Source organism: Coregonus lavaretus, assembly GCF_964263955.1.
Source record: "Coregonus lavaretus genome assembly, chromosome: 11".
NCBI classification, from domain to species: Eukaryota; Metazoa; Chordata; class Actinopteri; order Salmoniformes; family Salmonidae; genus Coregonus; species Coregonus lavaretus.
The window spans coordinates 43209876-43234931 of NC_139998.1; the positions used below are offsets into that span (position 1 = coordinate 43209876).

General features: G+C 41.5%; 4 protein-coding genes across 4 annotated transcripts; 2 read left to right on the top strand and 2 right to left on the bottom strand.

Annotated features, from left to right (window-relative positions):
- Nucleotides 1-122: 122 nt before the first annotated feature.
- On the bottom strand, nucleotides 123-2072 carry LOC311137650 (mitochondrial import inner membrane translocase subunit Tim13). Its single transcript, XM_084172165.1, has 3 exons — nucleotides 1847-2072; nucleotides 1344-1412; nucleotides 123-1164 (listed from the first exon to the last, which is right to left on the bottom strand). The coding sequence occupies exons 1-3, from the start codon at nucleotides 1964-1966 to the stop codon at nucleotides 1066-1068; spliced, it is 288 nt and encodes a 95-aa protein (XP_084028291.1). The 5' UTR covers nucleotides 1967-2072; the 3' UTR covers nucleotides 123-1065.
- A 14700-nt stretch (nucleotides 2073-16772) lies between these two features.
- On the top strand, nucleotides 16773-18772 carry larp6b (La ribonucleoprotein 6, translational regulator b; the record flags this gene model as incomplete). Its single annotated transcript, XM_084172151.1, has 4 exons — nucleotides 16773-16817; nucleotides 16939-17063; nucleotides 17317-17533; nucleotides 17657-18772. The coding sequence occupies 4 exons, from the start codon at nucleotides 16773-16775 to the stop codon at nucleotides 18770-18772; spliced, it is 1503 nt and encodes a 500-aa protein (XP_084028277.1).
- Nucleotides 18773-19275: 503 nt separating this feature from the next.
- Nucleotides 19276-22060, bottom strand: LOC311137648 (vimentin-type intermediate filament-associated coiled-coil protein-like). The gene is made up of 2 exons (XM_084172163.1): nucleotides 21372-22060; nucleotides 19276-21217 (listed from the first exon to the last, which is right to left on the bottom strand). Exons 1-2 carry the CDS (start codon nucleotides 21560-21562, stop codon nucleotides 20863-20865), a joined length of 546 nt encoding a protein of 181 aa, XP_084028289.1. The 5' UTR covers nucleotides 21563-22060; the 3' UTR covers nucleotides 19276-20862.
- Nucleotides 22061-22283: 223 nt separating this feature from the next.
- LOC311137649 (NADH dehydrogenase [ubiquinone] 1 alpha subcomplex subunit 11-like) lies at nucleotides 22284-24524 on the top strand. The gene is made up of 4 exons (XM_084172164.1): nucleotides 22284-22405; nucleotides 22841-22933; nucleotides 23895-24017; nucleotides 24338-24524. Exons 1-4 carry the CDS (start codon nucleotides 22327-22329, stop codon nucleotides 24448-24450), a joined length of 408 nt encoding a protein of 135 aa, XP_084028290.1. The 5' UTR covers nucleotides 22284-22326; the 3' UTR covers nucleotides 24451-24524.
- Nucleotides 24525-25056: the final 532 nt, after the last annotated feature.

Sequence of the window (25056 nt, forward strand, 5' to 3'; positions counted from 1 at the left end):
TTTGACAATTATGGGCATAGCTATAGCAGATTCTTGTCAGGAAGTCTTGCATCAGTGGCTAAATCTACACATATTCTAGAAGCTGTTCAGGCACTACATGAAATATGAAAGGCAGCCACTGATTCATCAAGCAACAGAACATTTATTAATTTTTAAGGACAAAAATTGCAATTGGGCAAAAACAAGTCTGGATTTATTTACTTCTGATAAGTGAAAAAGGCCATTCCAGTCAGTCACAAACACACCTCAGTCCTCTGAGCAGCACCCACCTTTCAGCATTCACAGGCCATTTCTTTTTACTTCTCTACACAAGTCAAAGGGCTGAATGAAGTGGAGCTGTTCCCAGAAATCTGACAAACCAAGCACACAAAGCCAGCTGGGTTCAATACAAAGTCTGCACCACAGCAGACCTTGTTAAAACAGACCCACTACTGTGGTGGGCAGATAGAGTGACAACTGGAACGAAAGTCTGACAATACTGTTTTGTTCTCAACATGTATTCTGATATAGGATTATTTGGCTTGGCCGGGATCACAGTTATGAAAACAAAAACTTGTTCCTCAATTCATCCCCATGAGAGAAACTAGGTTTACAGAGGAAAGTGGTGGTAAAATAAACCTTGCCTACCCCTTCAGGGAACTGGTGTTTCACCCACACAAACATATACCCACAGCCTGTGACAAACTGAAGAATGGGTACCTGGCACTGAACTTAAGGGGACGGTTACAGAGTGTAGACTAGTTCAGAGTGATTGAAAAGTGACATTATAATTGCAGAAAATCTTTCCTCATGAACATGATTAATTCATGACTCTTGTAATAAAAATAAACTATAGAAGATATCCATTTGTTAAACTATCCTTTAGTGAAAGGAGAATGTCCACAAGTATTATTATGGCTGCTGTTCACAAGGTCTGCAAACCAAACCTGTCCGTGAGGTGTTGTCACAAAAGTTTGTGTGTCATCGTGCCACACATGCTCTTACAGCCTCGGCCACTACCGTTAACACCTTCCCTGCCATATGTTTTGGCTTTGCTAAGGTGTGGCTGGCAGAGTAGGATGATGTTCATATACGAGCTCTTTCCCTCTGTAGTCTGGAATTGTAGGCACGGGACACAGTATTCCATGCATCCATATATCGATCCATGCACATTGCGATGCATTTCTGCAATAAACACAAAAATATCAGTCAGCATTACCACTGCAAAATATTTGCATTTTCACATTTCCAACATACCGGATGTCTCAAATGACAACGTCACTGATTCAAGTTAGGGGACACAATCAACCACTTCATATCCATATCCCATCATAATAATCTGCAAATAAAATACAGTGGCATACCTGTTCAGAGTTATCCAACGTGCCTCCTGGTTTGCCTATGCATTTCTTGAAGCATTTGTCTGTCATCCTCTACAAAAGAGGAGAAAGATAAGATTTAACCCATCATCACTCACCTCAGGCAACACGACCTCTGACAGGCAATTTAGCTAACTGCATTGATAATAGGCCTGGCCTACATACCAAATATGCCGTTTGTAGTTAACTATATGTTGGAAATATGAATGTAATAAAATATTTACATGGCTTGCTAAGAAAAAACACCATTCATTCATTCATTCATTGACAGGCTAAGATAGCTAGTTAGCTAACCAACGTTAGCCAGCTTGTAGCTATAAGGCCTATTGAACTAGCTAGCTTGCTAACTAGTTGTATGGTGGTAGTAACTTATTGCTTTCACATTAGCTACCTTTAGCTATTTCAACTTGCTACTCAACAATTAGCTAACCAGTCAGCTAGCTGTCAGCTGTCTACAATGAATGTAGCTAGCTAGCATAGCAAATTACCTGCAAGAGCTCTTGCGCATTAGCCACCGCAATCTGGACCTTTACTTGCTCCATGATTGTGCCGGTATCCATTTTACCGGACCCAGCACCTGATGAAAAATCGGAACCAAATCCATCCATATCTATTTGTGATAGTTAATATTAACTTTAAGAAATGAAACTGTACCTAGCCAACTACACGTGTAGCTCCTGCAACCACTTCGACAAGTTGCCCTTGAAACGAGATAATTCGACAACGTGACTTCCTGTAATTGTGATTCCAACATGGGAGACGTAGTTTTCAGTTTCCTGGCCAGTTCAGGTCACTAAACGTTGTATATCAAGTATGAACTTTTTGTCTTGATTCATTCATTGAAATAATTTTTTAAAACACATAATCTCCCTGAATTGTGTTTTAGCCCATTTCAACGTTTTTGAGACATATGGGTGTGTGGTGTGCTATATTCCAACACATAGATTTGACTGACACTATGTTATGCATTATGCAACTATTTCACACCATCTTCCAGCATACTGCCAGACTGGTCTACATATATATATATGCTTGTTTGAGAGGGAAGCTAAAAATACAGTTTTGCTGATCAGTTGTATGTGGGCCAGAGTATGTGAGTGCAAGGAGCTGAGCATTCCCAATTTGACTGGAGCATGGAGCGAGTCATGGAGTTTGCAAAATATTTTCATAAAGAAATTGATAAACACACAGGTGCAAAATCAAGATGACTTACAAAGATGAGGACCAAGAGCAAGAGAGGAAAAGCGGTGATAGTGTCCACAACTAAAGAATCATTGTGGAATCTGAAAAAATACACTTATCCCAAAAGCATGATGGTGTACTTACTACCTGCATATGCTAAAATAAAGGAACAAGGTGGGTAGATCACTAAGTGTGTCATTGTAGCAAAGTATTTATAAACTAAAAATCAAAATCGCTTAAAAAGTTGTTTATTTTTGTTCTATTATCTATACAATAGGCCATAATTGATTTTGGCCCAATAGGCCTGGTATATTCCCACTTTCAAGGAGCTTTCCGTTTTGATTGGGTTATTTTGCCTAAAAACCTTTAGGCCTACCTATATATATTTTTTTAACAACTCTGCATCTCTGCCCAGCCTGGCAAAAGTGGCCAAAAGGGTGTTTAGCATCCCCAGTGGCTCTGCAAGCGTGGAGGATATTCTCCGCTACTGGCCTGCTCTCCAGGCACCATCGCATGAACCCGAAGCCACAGCTTGGCCAAACTCATGTTTCTAAAAATGAATTCAAAAGGCACTGAGCCTAATAAAGCATTTTTCATTTAATTTGTATTTAATTCTAAGTCACAGCATATATGCGCAGTTTATAGACTATAATGATTTAATATAATTAAATGTTGTTTAAAATGCTGAGCCCTTTATGTCCCTACCAGCCTATTGTGTCGTACTCGCAAATGCTTCACAATGTATTTCTTTGTAGACGATAGCCTTGAAATAATATAAATAATATATCCTAAAATCAATCATTTTCGTTCCCTCTTTCTATAGGCTCCTGACCTATTTTGTGTGTTTATATGCTGTTTAATATGACATGTAGCCTATTTGAAATGATGAGTGCTTCTTACATTCACCTTTCATGTTTATTAAAATACTTTCCATTAAAATCATATGGTTTGGTTCAACACTTCAAAACCAAAAATGGTAGGTCCAGGTAGTAACAGCAATAGAAGGGTTAGGGTTACAAAACAGGGTAACTGTGTGCTTTAGGACCATGCGGACGCCTCTGAGCGGTCGGGTAGGCTGTTTGGAGTGTTTAACCCACTGTCCCCCACACTTCTAAAACCAAAGTTGCACCCCTGTCAAAACCATAATGTATCATGGGTAAATTGTGACTGTTCTACAAATTATAATGAGTAGATATTTATGATGCAAGGTTCTTTGTAGGTCAGTCAGAAATCCCCATGATTAAGTAGAACAGAATAAAATGTTCAGCCTTACAGACAAAGACTTGTATATCTGTTATTGAGAGCAATAGTAATGGCCCCTTTTTGTAGGCACTAACTCTGCCATGGTTTCCATGGTTCGTTAGACAAAGCCTATGAGGAAATTAAAGGGAAAATTAGTGAGTGATGAGGTGTTTCAGACATAATTATCCACCATATCAGTATTTTTTTTATTTTTGCGCTGGGAGAGTTCAACCAATGTCGTCATTGATTGATTGAGTCTGCTGTCTGATCTAAAAATGAATGGAGTCATGTTTTGTAGCAATTATTGTGGCCTTTGTGTTTCGCCGTTGCACGATCACGCTAGCAGTGAGTATATATGGTTGTCCTTGTTCAATAGAGACATTGGACTTGTCTCAACGATGTTCCTATCTACCTCGACATTGCAGGATATCTATATAGATAGACTCAATTTCCCTAGCTTTGTAAAGGCTACAGCCTGACAGGAGCCCTACTTCCTTGTCCAATTGTGTTCGCACACTTCCCACCCTCGAAGGCAGTCTTTTTAAATCAGGGCGCACTAATTTCTACAGGTTCACAGGAGCTACAGTGCCTTCAAGAAGTATTCACACCCCTGTCTTTTTCCACATTTTGTTCTGTTATTTAGTTTTTTTTGTCACTGACCTACACACATTACCCCATATTATCAAAGCAGAATTATGTTTTTCCAAATGTTTACAAATTAATAACAAAATCAATACCTCAATAAGTATTCAACCGCTTTGCAAAACTTTCAAAAAACTAGTTTTCACTTTGTCATTATGGGGTCTTGGGTGTAGATGGGTGAGATTATTATTATTTTTAATCCATTTTGAATTCAGGCTGTAACACAACAAAATGTGGAATAAGTCAAGAGGTATGAAAATAAAAATAAAATGTATGCACTCACTAACTGTAAGTCGCTCTGGATAAGAGCGTCTGCTAAATGACTAAAATGTTAATGTAAATGTATGAATACTTTCTGAATGCACTGTATGTTACGGTGCACTGTCTATCCGAGATGGCTAAATAATTACAATGGCTGCTTCTGGTTAACAGACATGGTTGCCCTGTTCCTAGCTCCCAGCCAACTTTGCACTATTTCGTTTTTTGTTGTTGTTATTTCTTACATTATTTGCTCAGAACGTTTGTTGCATTATTACCTACAGCCAAAATTTACTTTTGGATATTAGATCGGAGGTCACTCACCAGCATTTCGACCAGAAATTAGACTTTCCTGAATTGGAAACTGTATTCTATTCAATGCTCATCCTATATAACTACTGCTCTACACACCTTTTCTATTCATATACTGCCCATAATAATAATCATTAATAATAATTTATAAAATGTCTATAGCGCTTTTCATAAGAATCTCAAATCGCTTCAAAAGCAAAAAAAGAACAAGCAATACATCATCATGAATAGCCTAACTATAGTTAGGTCAACCAATAGAGGCAAAGTCTTTGAGTGCATGCATCCTCTAAAGATGGGGAGGGACAGTTCATGGCTTGATCAGAGGAATGTGGTCAGGGAGATGGTTGATGACAAGTCTAGTGACGATCATGTAGAGGGCTACTCTGGGAACCAGCCTGAGTCATATAGCTACTGGACTTCTTCACAATGTGTAGCACCCACTTGGGTGATGCCTCAGCAGCTCTGGGTGCCAGAAAGCTCACCACACACAGTTCAGAGTAGTAGCCAGTCGTCCTCACTATGAGCCCTCTGCCTCAGCTCTGCATTACATTACTGCATCTCCCATTCCTCTCAAGCTTCAGGTGACTCCTCAATTAATTTGAAGATCAGGAACTAGTAGCCAGGTGAAACAAAAAAGCTGGTACAGTGTCCAAATGCATCATCAAAATTTTTAAATAATTGCCAGCTAGCTAGCCAAGCCAAAAAGAGTTGACGTGCCTGTCCATCTGCAAATCTGTGGGTCAAAACCACCAGAAATATGCAATAAAACTCAATGTTATCAAAAACAAAACAGCTGATTAAAAAAAATAAAAAATACACACAATTAAAAGCACATACAAATAATTGTATATGTACAGTACATATTCTGGACTCTGACTGCTCTTTCTAATATTTCTATATATTTCTTAAAGCTACAATATGTAACTTTTTGGATGACCTGACCAAATTCACATAGAAATGTGAGTTATAGATCTGTCACTCTCATTGAAAGCAAGTCTAAGAAGCAGTAGATCTGTTCAATGTGCAATATTTCTATGCTTCCCGTTCTTAAGTGTCATTTTTGCCTGTTTTACTTTCGGTTTTGTACACCAGGTTCAAACAGCTGAAAATAAAGTTTTTGGGTTATTGAAAATATATTTCACAGCGGTTGCGATGGTACAATGATTCTCTACACTCGGAGTGCTTGTTTTGTCAAATAAACTGAAATTAGGCTATTAGAATTTTAGCAACCAGGAAATGGTGGAGCGATTCCTGCATATTGCACTTTTAATTCCTTTCTTTAATTTTTTTGGGATTTGCAGTGTATTGTTTTGTATTTTTAGGTATTGCTGCATCGTTGGAGCTAGTAACAGAAGAGGAATGTCTGTGCTGCATCAAATTAGATCGCGGACCGTTCTTACTGGAGAGGTCCACTACAGATCGTGTGTCTGTGACAGAACATTGAAGTTTCGATGCACATATGGATAGAGGTGTGCTGGAGACGTTCTTCAGAACCTCCAAGATCAACTGGACCAGCATGGCAAATGAGTTAGTTGTTTTGCTGTCAGTAGCTAGCTAGCAATATAAACTCACTTTTCACACGAGGCAGTGTTGTTCAGTGCAGTATAATTTTGTGATCGATTCAGCCATAACAGGGCTTGCTAGTACCACTGCAAGCCAAGCTAGCCAAGTTGAGCTAGCTAGCTTTGTTTGCTATACCAAAACTGTACTGTAGCCTAACGTTATGGCTAGCTAACGTTAGTAGTATATCTGTTGCCTAGCTAGCCTCAGTGCATCTTATTAGGAGCAAAACTGGATAAATGTTTTGATGATGATGAAGAGTAAATAAATGACTTTTGCTTTATTAGTCTTTGAGCAACTATACATGTGTGTTTTAGCTAGCTAGCTAACGTGTGTGTCTGTGAGATGTGTAATATTCTGCATCGTGCTGCTACGGTAAGAATATTTGTTTGTATTTGGTATTTTATTAGGATCCCCATTAGCTGTTGCAAAAGCAGCAGCTACTCTTCCTGGGGTCCACACAAAACATGACATAATACAGAACATTAATAGACAAGAACAGCACTACATCAATTAAAAAATAAATATAAAAAGGCACACGTGGCCTACATATCAATACCAATACATACACAAGCTATCTATGTCAAATAGGGGAGAAGCGTTGTGCCGTGAGGTGTTGCTTTATCTGTTTTTTGAAACCAGGCTTGCTGTTCATTTGAGCAATATGAGATAGAACAGAGTTCCATGCAATAATGGCTCTATATAATACTGTACGCTTTCTTCAATTTGTTCTGGATTTGGGGACTGTGAAAAGACCCCTGGTGGCATGTCTGGTGGGGTAAGTGTGTGTGTGTGTGTTACAGCTGTGTGTAAGTTGACTATGCAAACAATTTTGGATTTTCAATACATTGTTTCTTATAAGAAGAAGTGATGAAGTATAGATGGTACACAACGATTGCCCATGAAAGTCTAATAGCGTTTTTGACACTCTCTTAAAGACAATACCGCTTGGTGGCCTACAGATTATTTTTGGAGTTTGTTCAATGTGGGGAGAAGCTAGGCACAGGACACCAAATCCCCTTGCATGTGGGTGTTGTTTGGGCCATTCAAGCAATTTATCCCTCACACGATGGACAGTATGTTGGATACAAATAAATTGATGACTCAAGAGGAGAAAGGTCCATAACAATTATCTCCCCTTGTATCAAAGCGACACCGAACACCTCACTGCACCCACCATATGCAAATATTCCCTTTGTAGAACAGTAGTATTTATTATAGGCGTTAGTAGTATATTTTTCTTCTACGATATAAATGTCATACATTGCCATAACTGTTCCTGCATACTGCTGTGTAAACTCACCTCTGTCTCCAGAGCAAATAAACTCGGTCTTGAATACAATCTGTCTATTTATTTGCTACATTGACAGACTAATCTACTGTTTTATTGAAACATGCTTACTTAAAATCTAAATTGTACTCATCACATGCGCCGAATACAACAGGTGTAGACTTACCTTGAAATGCTTACTTAGAATCCCTTAACCAACAATGCAGCTTTAAGGAAATAGAGTTAAGAAAATATGTACAAAAGAAACTAAAGTTAAAAAAGTAACACAATAAAATAACAATAACAAGGCTATATCCAGGGGGTACCGGTACAGAGTCAATGTGCGGGGGTACAGGTTAGTCGAGGTAATTTGTACATGTAGGTAGGGATAAAGTGACTATGCATAGATAATATACAGAAAGTAGCAGCAGTGTAAAAATAAATCAGGGTGGCCATTTGATTAATTGTTCAGCAGTCTTATGGCTTAGGGGTAGAAGCTGTTGAGGAGCCTTTTGGACCTAGACTTGGCGCTCCGGTACCGCTTACTGTGCGGTAGCAGAGAGAACAGTCTATGACTTGGGTGACTGGAGTCTTTGACCATTTTTTGGATCTTCTTCTGACACCGCCTAGTATAGAGGTCCTGGATGGCAGGAAGCTTGGCCCCAGTGACGTACTGGGCTGTGCACACTACCCTCTGTAGCGCCTTACGGTCGGATGCCGAGCAGTTGCCATACCAGGCGGTGATTCAACCAGTCAGGATGCTCTCAATTGTGCAGCTGTAGAACCTTTTGAGGACCTGGGGACCAATGCCAAATCTTTTCAGTCTCGAGGGGGAATAGGCGTTGTCGTGCCTTCTTCACAACTGGTGTGTTTGAACCATGATAGTTTGTTGGTGATGTGGACACCAAGGAACTTGAAGCTCTCGATCCGCTCCACTACCGCCCCGTTGATGTCAATGGGGGCGTGTTCGGCCCTCCTTTTCCTGTAGTCCACGATCAGCTCCTTTGTCTTGCTCATGTTGAGGGAGCGTTTGTTGTCCTGGCACCACACTTGCCAACAAATAAAAGTTTAAATGATACACCAACTCCCTGCATCATTTGTTTTAGCAGTAAGATTGTAGCTAGTTACTTCCAAATACATTTCATGAATATCACAATGAATTGATCCAGAAGTCAACACTTTATTGGTTTCTGATGCAGCTGGAATAATTGAGTCACTTGTCAGTACACTTAAAAAATATATATAATATATAACATTTTATCAAACTCTTTACGTACATACACTATATATACAAAAGTATGTGGACACCCCTTCAAATTAGTGGATTCGGCTATTTCAGCCACAGCCATTGCTGACAGGTGTTTAAAATTGAGCACATAGCCACGCAATCTCCATAGACATACATTGGCAGTAGAATGGCCTTAATGATGAGCTCAGTGACTTTCAATGTGGCACCGTCATAGAATGCCACCTTTCCAACAAGTCAGTTAGTCAAATTTCTGCCCTGCTAGAGCTGTCCCAATCAACTGTAAGTGCTGTTATTGTGAAGTGGAAAGGTCTAGGAGCAACAACGGCTCAGCAACGAAGTGGTAGGCCACAAAAGCTCACAGAACGGGACCGTCGAGGGCTGAGGCACATAGCGCGTAAAAATCGTCTGTCCTCGGTTGCAATACTCACTACCGAGTTCCAAACTGCCTCGTCAGTGCAATACGTTTTTGTCGGGAGCTTCATGAAATGGGTTTCCATGGCCAAGAAGCCGCACACAAGCCTGAGATCACCATGCACAATGCCAAGAGTCAGCTGGAGTGGTGTAAAGCTCGCCGCCATTGGACTCTGGATCAGTGGAAAAGCGTTCTCTGGAGTGATTTATATATTTGTATTTATTGTGGATCCCCATTAGTTGCTAACAAGGCAGCAGCTACTCTTCCTGGGGTCCAGCAAAATTAAGGCAGTTATACAAAAAATTTTTATTACAATACATTCATAACAGATTTCACAACATATTAAGTGTGTGCCCTCAGGCCTCTACTCTACTACCCCATATCTATAACACAAAATCCATGTGTGTATAGTGCGTATGTTATCGTGTGTTTGTATGCATGTGTATGTTTGTGTTGCTTCACAGTCCCTGCTGTTCCATAAGGTGTATTTGTATCTGTTTTTTTAATCTAATTTTCCTGCTGGCATGAGTTACTTGATGTGGAATAGAGTTCCATGTAGTCATGGCTCTATGTAGTACTGTTCGCCTCCCATAGATTGTGCTGGACTTGGGGACTGAGAAGAGACCTCTGGTGGCATGTCTTGTGGGGTATGCATGGGTGTTCGAGCTGTGTGCCAGTAGTTCAAACAGACAGCTCAGTGCATTCAACATGTCAATACCTCTCACAAATACAAGTAGTGATTAAGTCAATCTCTCCTCCGCTTTGAGCCAGGAGAGATTGACATGCATATTAATGTTAGCTCTCCATGTACATCCAAGGGCCAGCTGTGCTGCCCTGTTCTGAGCCAATTACAAAGTCCCTCTTTGTGGCACCTGACCACATGACTGAAAAGTAGTCCAGGTGTGACAAAACTAGGGCCTGTAGGACCTGCCTTGTTGATAATGCTGTTAAGAATGCAGAGCAGCGCTTTATTATAGACAGACTTCTCCCCATCCTAGCTACTGTTGTATCAATATGTTTTGACCATGACTGTTTACAATACAGGGTCACTCCAAGCAGTTTAGTCACCTCAACTTGCTCAATTTCCACATTATTTTTTGCAAGATTTAGTTGAGGTTTAGGGTTTACTGAATGATTTGTCCCAAATACAATGCTTTTAGTTTTGAAACATTTAGGACTAACTTATTCCTTGCCACCCATTCTGAAATTAACTGCAGCTCTTTTTAAAGTGTTGCAGTCATTTCAGTCGCTGTAGTAGCTGACGTGTATAGTTGAGTCATCCTCATACATAGACACGCTGGCTTTACTCAAAGCCAGTGGCATGTCGTTAGTAAAGATGGAAAAAAGCAAGGGGCCTAGACAGCTGCCCTGGGGAATTCCTGATTCTACCTGGACTATGTTGGAGAGGCTTCCATTAAAGAACACCCTCTGTGTTCTGTTAGACAGGTAACTCTTTATCCACAACATAGCAGGTGGTGTAAAGCCATAACACATACGTTTTTCCAGCAGCAGACTATAATCGATAATGTCAAAAGCCGCACTGAAGTCTAACAAAACAGCCCCCACAATATTTTTATCATAAATTTCTCTCAGCCATATGAAGCCCATAGAAATGCATTGGGCTTTCTTTGACGAGTGAGCCCTCTCGCGTCGCCTCTTCCTCTCTGCCTTAGTCCTGCTTGCAACCAAAGTCTTTCAAGATATGTTCGCCCTCTGGTTGGTAGTCATCGGAACAATTTAGTCATTTTTGAACAGACTAAGGGCGATGTATCTATACTGAACAAAAATATAAAACGCAACATGCAACAATTTCAAAGACTTTACTGAGTTACAGTTCATATTAGGAAATCAGTCAATTGAAATAAATTCATTAGGCCCCAATCTATGGATTTCACATGACTGGGAATACAGATATGCATCCGTTGGTCACAGACACCTTTTTAAAAAAAGGTAGGGCCGTGGATCAGAAAACCAGTCAATATCTGGTGTGACAACCATTTGCCGCATGCAGCGTGACACATCTCCTTCGCATAGAGTTGATCAGGAGGTTGATTGTGGTTTGTGGAATGTTGTCCCACTCCTCAGGAACTGGAACACGTTGTCGTACACATATATCCAGAGCATCCCAAACATGCTCAATGGGTGACATGTCTGTTGAGTATGAAGGCCATGGAAGAACTGGGACATTTTCAGCTTCCATGAATTGTGTACAGATCCTTGCGACATGGGGCCATGCATTATCATGCTGAAACATGAGGTGATGGCTGCGGATGAATGGCACATCAATGTGCTTCAGGATCTCATCACGGTACCTCTGTGCATTCAAATTGCCATCGTTAAAATGCAATTGTTTTGTTGTACTTAGCTTATGCCTGCCCATACCCCCACCGCCACCATGGGGCACTCTGTTCACAACATTGACATCAGCAAACCGCTTGCCCACATGGCGCCAAACACGTGGTCTGAGGTTGTGAAGCCGGTTGGACGTACTGCCAAATTCTCAGCCTAGCAACTCAAACATTTCCTGCGCCAGCAAGGCCTTTTTCGTTGTAAAGACTTTGGCAACTTGTAGTTTATTAGAGGGGAGCTACAGGTCTCCGGTGCTTTGCACGGGTACCGGTGGATGTACAGTAAGTGCAAAGAAAGGGGGTTGCACGTACGGAAAGAAGACGACTAATTCTATCCACACTTGACTTGACCCAACTGACAGAGATTCGAAGGAGTAGAAGACTTACAAGGGGCCCAACTTCGTGTGGCATGTCGATTCCTATGATAAATTGAAGCCATTTGGGATCTGCATTAACAGTGCCATCGACAGGTTCTCAAGAAAAATACTCTGGCTAAACGCATTCAACCCCAGCAGCGACCCCAAAGTTATCGGTGGCTATTTCCTTGATACGGTTGGGGAAGTGGGGGCTGTGCCCGCATTGTAAGAGCAGACATGGGGACAGAGAACAGTCGTGTCCGGGACATGCAACGGTACCTACGACGCAATGATGATGCATATGGGGGTGAGAGAAGCTTCACATACCGTCGATCCACCAGCAATCAGATAATCTTAAACTGGTGGGGGTTTCTGCATAAAGAGTGTTGATTTTTGGCTTGAGCACCTCCATAGACTGAAAGATGAAGGTGATTTTGACAGGGACTTCTTGGACAAGAACCTAATGCTGTTCTGTTTCCTGGGCTTCGTACAGGTGTGTGCCACACTGTACTGCACTTGGCTATGTGAATGAACTTTCTACTTCCGTGTCCATGTACCTGACCAATACTGCAATTACAAGCATATTTTGTAGCGTATCCGAAAACGAGGACAGAATGTAACTCTTAATAATCTGTTTTATTTCCCTATGACTTCCCATTTCTAACTGCAATTGAATTGCATGCTGTTTGGAGCAGACAAGTGTCCAACTTCAATCAATAGACCCCCAGTCATATAGGCCTATCAGTGTATTATCTATGGCCTGTAGCGGAAACCAAAAGATCTGGAGCAGTAATTGCAATAATCTTTAAGTGTATTCACTATTTTACAATTCTAAAGTTCAGGGGAATGGGAACAATAACATTGGAAACATAGCAGTCTCGCCTATGAAGCCTTCCACATGCCAACACACTAGCAATGCAAACCCCAAAGAGCCACAGGTTTAGTCTTCTCATGAGCTCTGAGTTGAGCGGAGGCATTGCCCCCGGTGCCCCTTTCTTAATATTTTTATTTGTGTGTATTGCTAGGTATTACTGCACTGTTGGAGCTACAAACACAAGCATTTCGCTGCATCTGCGTTAACATCTGCAAATATCTGTACACGATCAATATATTTATATTTGATGGGTCGCTGTCCAGCAAATGGTGGTGCTGAAATCACAGAGGTAGCCTTCCTATGTTTATTTGGCACTGATTTGTGCCATTGTTCATGGTCCTGAATCAATACGTATCTGCTGTTTTAATGGGCACATCTTGGAGTTCATGGGGCTTCTCAAACGTACCTATATTTTTTCCCTTACTTTGGCACTTGACATAGCTTGTGATGAGGATGTGTACACCCTGTGCGCCTACATTATGGCAGAGAACAATCTTGCTGTTAATGCGGATGCACACATGGCCCTTGACCTCTACCTCACGCTAAGGGAAGAGCTGTTAGTACTTTTAAACCCCTGAGAGTCCATGGTGGTATGCTTGACTGAGACTGTAGGCCTATTTCATTCTCCCTCTACCACTCATATACTAGGTATTTACAAGTCATTATTTGAGAATTAATGGATAGGAATTGTGCCTTTAAGTAACAGTATACTTTTACATTTTCAGACAAAATATAAGCAATGTTGACTTTTGTTATCAATGACCCTTTTATTTCATGAACATGTAAACTCAAACTTTGGACTCAAACGCATGGAGTTTTTACAAACTAGGCTACTCCCGAGTGGGGAGAGTGCGCACTGTGGAACCGCGGCTTTAAAAATAAGTGAAAACAGAGCCCTTACGCTAATTATTGATAGTGGTTTGGCAAATGTAGATGCGCAAGAAACCTCAGTCTCTTCTTTCAGATGGTCCATAAAAATCTAAACATCTGGGCTGTATGCGATTTGAAATTATGATTTAATAAAGTTGAATTTTTGTTAAGAAAACTAAAACAGAAGATGCTTCCTGACTCCATGTAGACCGAAATTAGGGTTGAGGTAGCCTGGTGGAACAAGACATACATGTATACTGCTCCCCAATAACGTAACCATCATCCTCCCTACTAATTTATGCCAATTCAACCACTAATGCTACATGATTGATTTGAGCAAGTTCATTGTGTGTGTGAGAAAATGTCTCACTTATATTTAAATTATGTCCATCACCCACACCTTGGAATCCAGGACCTGTGTGAATTCCTCTGGCATCTTAAGGAATGATGTGTAGGTGTTGGGGATCTCCAAAACACATCCGCAGGTGTGTGTTTGGGGGCTTCTCACTAAGTCACTCTTGGGCTCAACAAAGCGTATGTGAATGGCTGAAGACACTTTCTTATACAGGTGCAGATGTCCTTGTAAGACATAACAGAACAAAGAAACACTAAATTACATTTAACCTCCATAGAAGCAATATCAAACAAACACATGCTAGGAGGTTGGCTACTTAATTATTATTGCTCAACATTGATGTTACCTGTGCAAAAATTTGAGAAATTGCTTTAGGCGGTTGGCTGAGCAGTTACGCATGTACTTCTTCAAAAAGTCCATGATCGTTTGTTTCCTCTTGGTTAAGGTATCGTGTTTAACAGCTGCAACAACTCTTGCATGTTGGTGTGAGGCTCCCGAGCACCTAGTCCAAACCCCCAAGAGGCAGTTTCAACCTTTTCAGTACGCTGTTCCAGCACTCAGTAATGTAGGCAGGATCTTGAATGATTTGTGGACGACTTCAAGCAGCATCTTCTGCCATTGCATCTCATTGATCAGAATCTTGACATGTGCTTAAAGAAAATCCAATAAATCTTCACTCCCAGCAACTGACGAGCAATCTTAGATTGACTGTTCTAACGATTACCTTTTCCTCACTTGGTATAGACTGCAAAAATGTTGCCAAGAGGTCTTCAGATTTTATCTGTTCATTTACTGCCTTTTTTTACTCCCTTTTCAGAACCATGGCTGATATGGCTGACGTTATAGTTAACATGATAGCCGACTCCAGACTCTGTGGATGTGAGCTCTAAGAACGGCGTTCTCCTTAAGTATACTTTTAGGCTTAGTAATTTCAATAACCTGAAAAGTAAGGACCCTCGCTAGCTGTCATAACTGAATTATGCATGTTTATGATGCAAACTAAAGCCACTATGTGCAAACTCGGATTCATGCCACGTGGACAACATGAACAGCGTCATCTGCTGAATAATTTCGAGATTACACCATGAAATAACACCAACATGAAAATGGTTCATGTTATTGGAAAGTATATTTTGCCTGCTCCTTACCGTACTGTCAACTACATTATGCGATTAGTGATTTGTAAATACAGAGCACACCCATGCAGAGAACCATGCACAGAACGCAACTTTCCCCACCCGGAACTAAATGTGCTTGCTATAGTGACATCTTGATTTGATCGTCCAGTAAAACATGGCATCAGGAAAACGCCTTGATGTGTTCATGATTGTTTAATTGTCACAGGCAGAAAGGAATAATGTATAGGACTGGTGGCTTCGGTGTTAACAGGTGCAATGTCAATGATGCGTTCTCATCCTTGCGCTATAACTATTTTATTATGAACCTCCTAAACGTTAACTACATCACATAGGCCTATGACCTTTTCATTGATGATGGTCTGTACGAGATCCTCATCAAACCCTCCTTGAGCTTTCAAAAAGCGCTGGAATTCCTGGCTCTGCTCCATTCTAGCTAGCCTATACTCCAGAGGATGGAGAGGGGCAGCCTCTGGTTAACTAGCTATCTATTAAAAGCTCGCTAGCTATCTACGTATCCTAGCCTGGCAATCAGCTAATGTCCAGGTGAACGTATTGTCATAGCAATAAAGCATATAGCCATCAGTTGCTTAAATTGCCTGGTTGCTTAAATTGTTACACAGCAAACGAACAAGACAGTTAACACCAAAACACTGTAAACTGCTTACACTACCAGCTAACTACATATGAATTATAAATCGTTTACCTGTTTTAATCGATCTCAGACTATCGTTCCATCAGCAGCATGTTTTCTGGCGAAGGGTGTAGGCAGACACAATGAATGGAAAAACACGAATATTCCAAGGATTATTAAAATTGAGGGAATTAATTTTTTTTAAACGTAGAAATGAATAAAAGATCAGAGGGAACTGAAAAAAAACAACAGGGGAATTGATTTAAAAACACAAACAAGGAACGGGTTAGTCTGGCAGTTTTCTCTCTCCACCATGACTCCTAAGGGGCTCCGTACCAATCAGATAAACTCCGAAAAAGAGCTGATGTAACAAGATCTGATGTGATTGGTCAAAATACCAATTAGTGGAAAAATTATCAGAATTGGGCTGCCTGTCTAAACGCAGCCACAGTGACACAGATAAGGTACCATGAACAACTCTTATATGAAAATTCGATTTAGGCCTAATTATAGGCCTTAATGTGTGGCCTTCAAAAACAAGGGAAAACTGCTCTCACAACGGTATAAGCGATGGTAGTGTAGAATACAAAATGTAAACACCTGATTTTCCTTGATTGCATCCATCAAACATGTCATTATCCAATGGTCAAGTTATCTCAATTGTGACGTAAGGGACACCTGAAATTAGAATTTCTAAAAATATTCCATGTCAACATGAGAGGTGGAGAATGGGGAAACGTCGGGCAAAGAGGATATCAGGTAGGCTAATTTTGCTTTGTAACTTCAGGTAATGGTTACATAGAAAGTAAGCTATGAACATGCTCAACACACATGTAGGCTACAAATAATCTGAGTTTATCGATACAAAAATTCGTTTCAGTCTAACAACATGTCTTCACCAACTGCGGACGTCTTCCGATGTGGGTTGCAAATTTATCAGCTGTCCCCAGATTCAAAGCGGCTTGGGTCTTACACGGAGGACAGAACATATGATAGTTTGGATGGGTAAGAGTCCATGTTAGAGATGATTACTGTAATATCTGATAATCAATTTAAATGTCATGTTTTAAAATGAATTTTTCAGATTTGCAGGGACCAACTAGGTCATTATAAATAAAAAACATGATCAGAAATATAGGCTGTTATTTTCTTGTTCAAGTGTAGCATGTGTATTCAAGACCTCGTCCGCGCTTTACTCAATGTCAAAATACACGTAATGTTTATATCAACTTATGAATGTTTATCAATGGTTCTGCAGGAGCTCCACAGAGTTGACTGATGTGTTTGAAGAAGAGGATTGTATTCAGGATGAAGGCTGGAGTACCCCTGTTGCAGACCTGAAACAGAAAATTGCAGCTCGGCTAGAAAACTATCTTACCAATGAGAGCCTGTCTGAAGATGCCTTTTTACTGAAACATGTTCAGAGGAACAAGATGGGCTATGTCAGTGTGAAGTTACTAACTTCATTCAAAAAGGTAGGATTTATAGATGACTTTGTTATTGAAATCTACCCTGCTCACAGCTTTGGCCTTCACTGACATGTATTTTGGTAACAAGTATAACCATTAAACTACTAACCTAAACATTCTGTGTCGTAGATCAGGGAGCTCACACGTGACTGGCGAACCACTCTGGCTGCGGCTCGCACCACGCAGCAGCTGGAAGTCAACGAGGAGGGAACCAAGGTGCGACGGAGGGACCCAGTGCCCGACTGGCTACTGTGTGTCCCCACCAGCAAGCTGCTGCTGGCCTGGAATCTCCTGGGAGGAGAGGACAACGATGAGGAGCGCGTAGCCCCGGGGGTGGAGCACCAGGGCCTGATGGAGACAGCCATGAGACTATTTGGCTGCCACGGCACCATCACTTCCCTCCGTATCCTGCGCCCAGGAAAGGAGATCCCTGCCGAGCTCAAGAGGTATGCCAAGAAGCACATGGAGCTGGGGCGTAAGGTGTGTGCCGTGGTGGAGTATGAGTACCTGGAGGGGGCACGGAGGGCCTATGAGGCCCTGCAGGCTGAGGAGCAGCTGCAGGGGAACAGGGCGGTACGTGTGGTGCTCCTAGGCAGCAGGGGCACCAGGAAGCCAAGGAGCAGCCAGGACCGCACAGAGGAAGAGTCTGAGGACGGCATCGAGAGTGTGTGCTCGAGGAAGCCCAACCGCAAGGGCAGGCGCTACCCGGGCTACTCCCTGGAGGACTCTGCCCTCTACAGCTCGTCGGAGTCTGACTTCGCCCCAGCCTCGCCCAGGCCCAACCGCAGGGTCACACGGCCTCAGGCTCTGTACGGCAGCCCCCTGGCCATCCCCCGGGTGTCCTCCTTCCGCTCAGACCCCTACAAGAACCCAGTGTGTAGCCCTGTGGGGAGCCCCCTCCTGCCCCGCAAGCTGTTCCCCAGTGGCCACACTCCATCCCCGCTGGCTGCCCCAGAGATCAGCAGCAGCAGCCCTGTATCCAGTGGCAATGGAAGCTTTGGCAGCAGGAGCAAGTGCTCTGGGGACTATTCCCAGGAAAGTTTGGGCTTTGTGGGGAGCCCCTGGGTCCAGCGTCGAAAGACTGCCGCCCAGGCCTTTTTTCCTGACAAAGGTGGGCCCCTCTCGCCTGGCCTCCCCAAGAGGCCACTGGGCGTGGTGGAGGTGTTGCGCCAGCCGCTTGGCCCTGACGGCACTAAAGGCTTCTACAACTGCATTGGCAGGGGGAAGCTGGTACTGCAGCAATGATAAAACCTGGCCAAAATGACCTCTGCCCAAAGCAAGGAATGATTGGATCTGATTTTGGGGGGGGGGAATAGTCACATTGGTCAAACTTGTTATGAATGTTATTTTGTATTGAGATTAATAAAGATTACGATGTACTTTCAACAGTTCTTTGTTAAATGTTCTTTCCCTTTATGCCCAGTATGGACAACAATTCTTCACAGAATATACAATGACATCTCAGTACATTACTATTCTGGGGTAAAACATAGGGTTGCATTCCTGCCTCAACTGCTAAAGACACATATGCAGTTATCTGAACTTCCCTAGCATAACTTCTAATGTATGCGTCTCCGTCTGGATAATGTTCTCAAAATGGGTCCCACAGGGGCAATGGCCACCATAGCCTTTGTCAGGCACCATTCCCTGTGCCTGCATGTCTTCAATAGTGGGGTATGTTCTACAAAGATGGAAGTATTTTATTTCTTTGTCACACTGCCAAGCTATTAACGTTCTCTTTTTCAAAGTAAATGGTGTATGAATAATTTATTCATGTGGCAGACTGATCTGTTAAAGCATTCCTCATTGAACCAAAATACCTATTTTCTCATTCATTTCTTCATTGACTAGGACATGAACAGAGCGAGCAACACACGTTTGACAGTTCAGAGGCAATATACAACTGTCCCCATGCTAAAGGTACAGTGATCACAAGAGGAACAGTTTAAGCAGCACAATCATGCAGTTGTACTGAAAGACAAAGCAGACATAACATTATTTTAGCCACCTGATGATTTAACCCAACACAATATATATTGCTTCTATAATGATTTAGCAAAACAGTACAGTATAAAGAGAGCACAACAAGGCATGGTTGTGATGTCAAATATTTGTTTTACTTCTAAAAATGTAGTTTACGAGGTTCAATCAGGAAGGCTGGTCTGAATGCTTGTTTAACTTCATCCAGTAAGCATAAATCATTTTGTTTTCTATTCTACGGGCATAGAATACAAACAGCATAGCGTCTTGTTTCTCTTTCCTATTAGCTATGTGCAGAATGTCATTTACCTTACAGCCTATAAGCGTGGCACAATAATGCACATTCCACACGCTTTCCATTTAACATATGGGCTCACTCTTATCACTGTCCTCTCTCTCTCAACCAATGAGTGTAAATCTTGGGATGTATTTATGTCAACTTACCCTTGTTCTCATACTTGCTGTTTTTCAGCAACAGTTTGACAACCATCCACCACCTATAAAAACCTTGAGGTTGGAACTCCTTTCCTCCGGAGGGGGTTTAGATGTTGCATTCAGTCTTAATGTTCTTTCAGTTAAGCCTGTACTCAATTGAACTTCCACTATTAAAAAATAATAATAACCTTTGCTTCTGACCCTACTGGAATGTGACATATGTAGCATCTTATGTAATGTAAGAATGAGTGAACTGTAAGAATGAAGCAAACTTCAACGTTGCATAGACTTGCTTCACTGAAGCAAATATTGACGCCAATAAGAGGCTAATGTATGTCTTAGATTTACCATTAAATGTGTCATGTTTACAAGGGAGTAACTACAATCCCTGAAAATAATCTCAAGCACTTTAAACTGAATTGTCACTTTTAAAAAAATTATGACTAAAACGTGTATACTACATAGACAAAGCATGGGATATATTGGAACTTTGCCTTGCATGTGCTGCAGATGTACTTTCTAAAATTTGAGTTTCTGAACACTGACCATAGAGGTCCTGTTTATACTATTTCCAAATATTTCATATTACAGTATAAAAATATAGCAGTTGAAACAACCGGAACAGATGTGAAACGTATAGACATCTGGTTGTCTGGTTAAGACATGGAATCAAGGCAGATTCATTTCTCTCTATTTGGTTACATCAAAGGCTTCATAACGTGTTGAGCAGTTCCCCCACATTCATGTGACGTCACGTTAAGTTGTTAGTCATCTGCTTAACATACAGAACTACTTAGAGCATAAAAAAGTAACACGACATGCATGATGTTTTGAAATGACTCATGCTTCTACTTCAAGTACTATCCTCTTCTAGAACCTTTTCACCTCTAACCTATGTAACTCTTCTCAGGGGCCTTTTACTATACAGTTGTTCCAAACACTATCTCATCCAGCTCCTGGTCATCCATGTCATCCTCACTCAGGGAGAAGTCTTTGTGGTTAGAGATGCGGTTGGGACTGCAGTTTGACTCCCCGTCTGTGAGGGATGTATTGGTTGTGGGTTCACCCATCCCCAACACTGGCCCAAGTCTTTCTGCCTCAGCCATATGGGACAGCATACTGTCTAGTAAAGGCCTGCTCTTGCAGATGTTGTCCAGGAGCTGGCAGCGATGTTGCAACTGTCCTATCATAGCATCCTTCTCCTTGACCATGTTCTGAAACCTCTGGATGGTCTCCTCTGATTTGCACAGCTTCTCGTGGAGGTAGTAAATCTCCCTAGAGAAAAAATTTAGATGAGACATGATTGATAACCTTTAAGCACACCCTTCTGCAGTCTCGAGCACACAATGCACATATGAAATATCAATGGTTGGGGACATTAAAGGGGAGCTTTGGCAATGCCCGAAGAGACAAGACCTCAATCACTTACTTATCCTTGGCCTCGGCGATCTCCCGGGTAGCAGCCCTCAGTTGCTCGTCTTTCCTGATGAGACTCTCTGCTTGTTCCCTCACGGTGTTCTCCGCTGCCTCGAGCCGCTGCTCCAGCTCTGCTACCCGCCTGTGCACAGCGACCAGGTGTGCGTTCGCCTCTCGAATTTGGACCGGTGATGGCGAGGACATGTCACATGAGGAATATGGTACGACCTAAAGTCAAGTTACAACAGCTCACCGTAGAAGATTGATCGTGACGATTGACTCATTGACAATGACATTGTTGACAAAGAAGAGAGCAATGAATGATCACTTGAATGCTCGTGAACAAGCATTTCACCGGAGGGCTGGTGTTTACTATTCCTGCCATACCTGCACCTTCTTCAGCGTTTGTTCCTCGTTAAACAACTGAACCAAAAAATAGTATTCCTTGTCCAGAAAAAAAGTGTTGATGATGTTATGCTAACCAGCTACCGACACGTCATCCTCCTACGGGATTCTAATCTCTGAAACTCAAAAGAAATGTATCAATATATAATTAAATGGATTAATTACGAACAACATTACTCGAGCAATATAATCGTTCATTATCTGCACTGTTTTGAAATAAAAGGCTGGATAACTTGAATGAACTTCGAAACTGATTCGCTTTGTAACCTGTGGATTAAACTCCGCCCCGGAAACAGTAGTGTTGACAGCTTTACATAAAATGTAGAAACATGTTGTCAGTGTGTGGTGTTGTTTTACATGTAGCTATTAACACATCTAAAAAGTAATGATATATTAAACTTATTTATTTTTAAACATATGTCAACAAAATACTCTTCATAAGATGTTTGTTTAGCTAATACATGTTTATCAATAAAGTTTTCAATATTTCAAGTATCGTCTTCTTTCTTTTTTCCATCTCGCGATATTTCTCCAATGTCTGTGTCCTTCATGTGAAATCCAAAATGGGTTATTGGGATCTGCAAGAAGGGAAGGATTGTATCGAGAAAACATGGATAACCACCAAATTGGGCACAGCTCTAGGTATCTAAATCTAACATAAAAAAAAGACATTATGGAAGTTAGCTAGCTGGCGGTAAAGAGCGGTACAGTAACACTAGACCCCATAACCGGTTAACTTTAGCTAGCTACTAAGCTAACTAGCCATAGCATAGTTAACTGCCATTCTAACGAACTAGTGCTAGCTTACTGTACTAGTAAGCAATGTGTTGTTTTCAACGAATGTAACGTCAGCTAATGTTGTTCGGTTAGCTAGCTGCAGTCAGGCAGTACAGCTAAGGCAGTAAATTAAACTCTGCATTTTGAATGATGTTTACCAGTTAGCTAGCAAGCTAATCATAGATAACATTCTTGTGACTTTCAAAAACAAAATAGTTGGCAAGTAGGTAGTTAGCTAGCTAGTTAACCCAGTGCACAGTATTCTAACAACCTATTTTGTATTTATTTTTTTACATACAGGGTTGGTGGGTTCAGCCTATCACATTGTGGCATTCCAGCCTGATTCCGCAATCCAAGCTGTTCAGAGAGCCACAAATGGCACAGTAACCATGGGTATGCATGTCTCTAATCTCATACACTGTGATAATAATCACCTGGCTTGCTGCCATGAAGGTATCCAAGTTTACACTTGAATACCTAGCTACCCCTCCTAGACAACAGTGTTCAAGCTAGAAGGTTATCCCAGATCGGTACACTACATTTTATAATAATAATAATAACAAGAGGATTAGTCCAGGGCCCATATCCACAAAGCATCTCAGTAGGACTGCTGATCTAGGATCTGTCCATATAATCTTATTCAGTATGGTCTAAAATGCAAAACTGATCCTAGATCAGCACTCAGCTTTCTGGATATTGGCCCAGGTCACAATGCTGCAATTTACCTAATAAACACCAGAGTCTCTACAGTTGCGTCGTTTGAGTGATGGTGAAAGTGTGTCTGTTTGATCTTAGTGTTTCAATGGTGGTTTTTTTCTGTGATCAGATGTTTGTTAACAAACAACATACAGTTAAGGTGAGTTTATGCCAGTATAAGTTCATTTAGGGCTCTATTCAATTATATCCGCTTTAGCGGTGTCGGAGGTATAACTGCGTTAGAGCTGTCAAATCCACAAGCGGCTCCTGTCATTATACCTAAAGCGAACATTGCTATTAGCTGCACGGAGTTGCATTGCGAGAAATCCCATGCAGCCTTGTTTACACGTTCAAACACTGGAATGTGAGATGTAATTTACACCTCGATTAGGCTGATAGAAATCCTCATTATTTTATTTAATGATTTTCAATTTGAGCGTAATTATTTCTATATAGCCTACACTTTCTTGTTCTGAACGGGACGGGTGTGGCTTCGTGAAAATGATCAAATGCAGCTGCTCACCGATTTGACAGCTCCAACGCAGTTACACTTCAGACACTGCCAAAACATCAGCTATGCGTGTGTCGGCAATCGCCAGTTAGGCCTAACGCTGATTGAATCCAGGCCTTAATTGGTTTGATCTTTCCTTCATGACAGCTGCCTTGGGGGCGATCTTTGGAATGACCACTTGTCTAGCTGCACAGGCCCGGGATGCTCCTGATGACCCGGTGAACTATTTCCTCGGAGGCTGTGCATCAGGAGTCTTTCTTGGAGCTCGTAGTGAGTAGGCTAAATATTACATAGTATGCTGAAGATTTGGGTTAGATTCAGTAGGAAAAAACAGGAGCAAACGTTTTGAAACGGATAAGGAAAATGAGCATTCTTATTGGGAAAGTGGTATTTGCCCTTCTGCCCTTGTTAACATCCCACATAGTTACCATCATATTGCTGTCATCTATCAAGCGCTATAAGATCTTTGTAGGGCAGTGAACGTCTTCTCATTGCTAGATGATGTTTGCTAGAGATACAGAGGGGCATCACAGAGATTATCCTCTTTATTTTCCACTAATAACATGTCTTTGTTTCTTTATGATACACAGCTCACAGTGCAATGACAGGCACAACGGCGTGTATTGGGCTGGGGACACTGGCCATGTTCACCAAGGTGGGCAAGATGGAGGGCTGGAGATTAGCGGGACCACCCAGGATGTAAACAGCCCAAGGGGGAGACTATATATTGACATGTATATTGAATATTCCTTGAATAAACTTGTGTGAAAGAGTCTACGACAGTCTGTATCTCCCTGCTTTAGCCACATGGTGGAGACATTGGCTAACTTCCCAGCCAATTTGCACCAATCAACTGCAATTGAAGATATAATATAATATGCCATTTAGCAGACACTTTTATCCAAAGCGACTTACAGTCATGTGCGCATACATTTTTACGTATGGGTGGTCCCGGGTATCGAACCCACTACCCTGGCGTTACAAGCGCCATGCTCTACCAAAGATTGTGTGTGTCAAATAACTTAAACAGTGGTGTAAAGTACTTAAGTAAAAAGTACTTTAAAGTACTACTTAAGTCGTTTTTTTGTGTTATCTGTACTTAATTATTTATATTTTTTGACAACTTTTACTTTTACTCCACTACATTCCTAATGAAAATAATGTACTTTTTACTCCATACATTTTCCATGATAAAAGTACTTGTTACATTTTAAATGCTTAACGGAACAGGAAACTGGTCCAATTCACACACTTATCAAGAGAACATCCCTGGTCAACCCTACTGCCTCTGATCTGGCGGACTCACTAA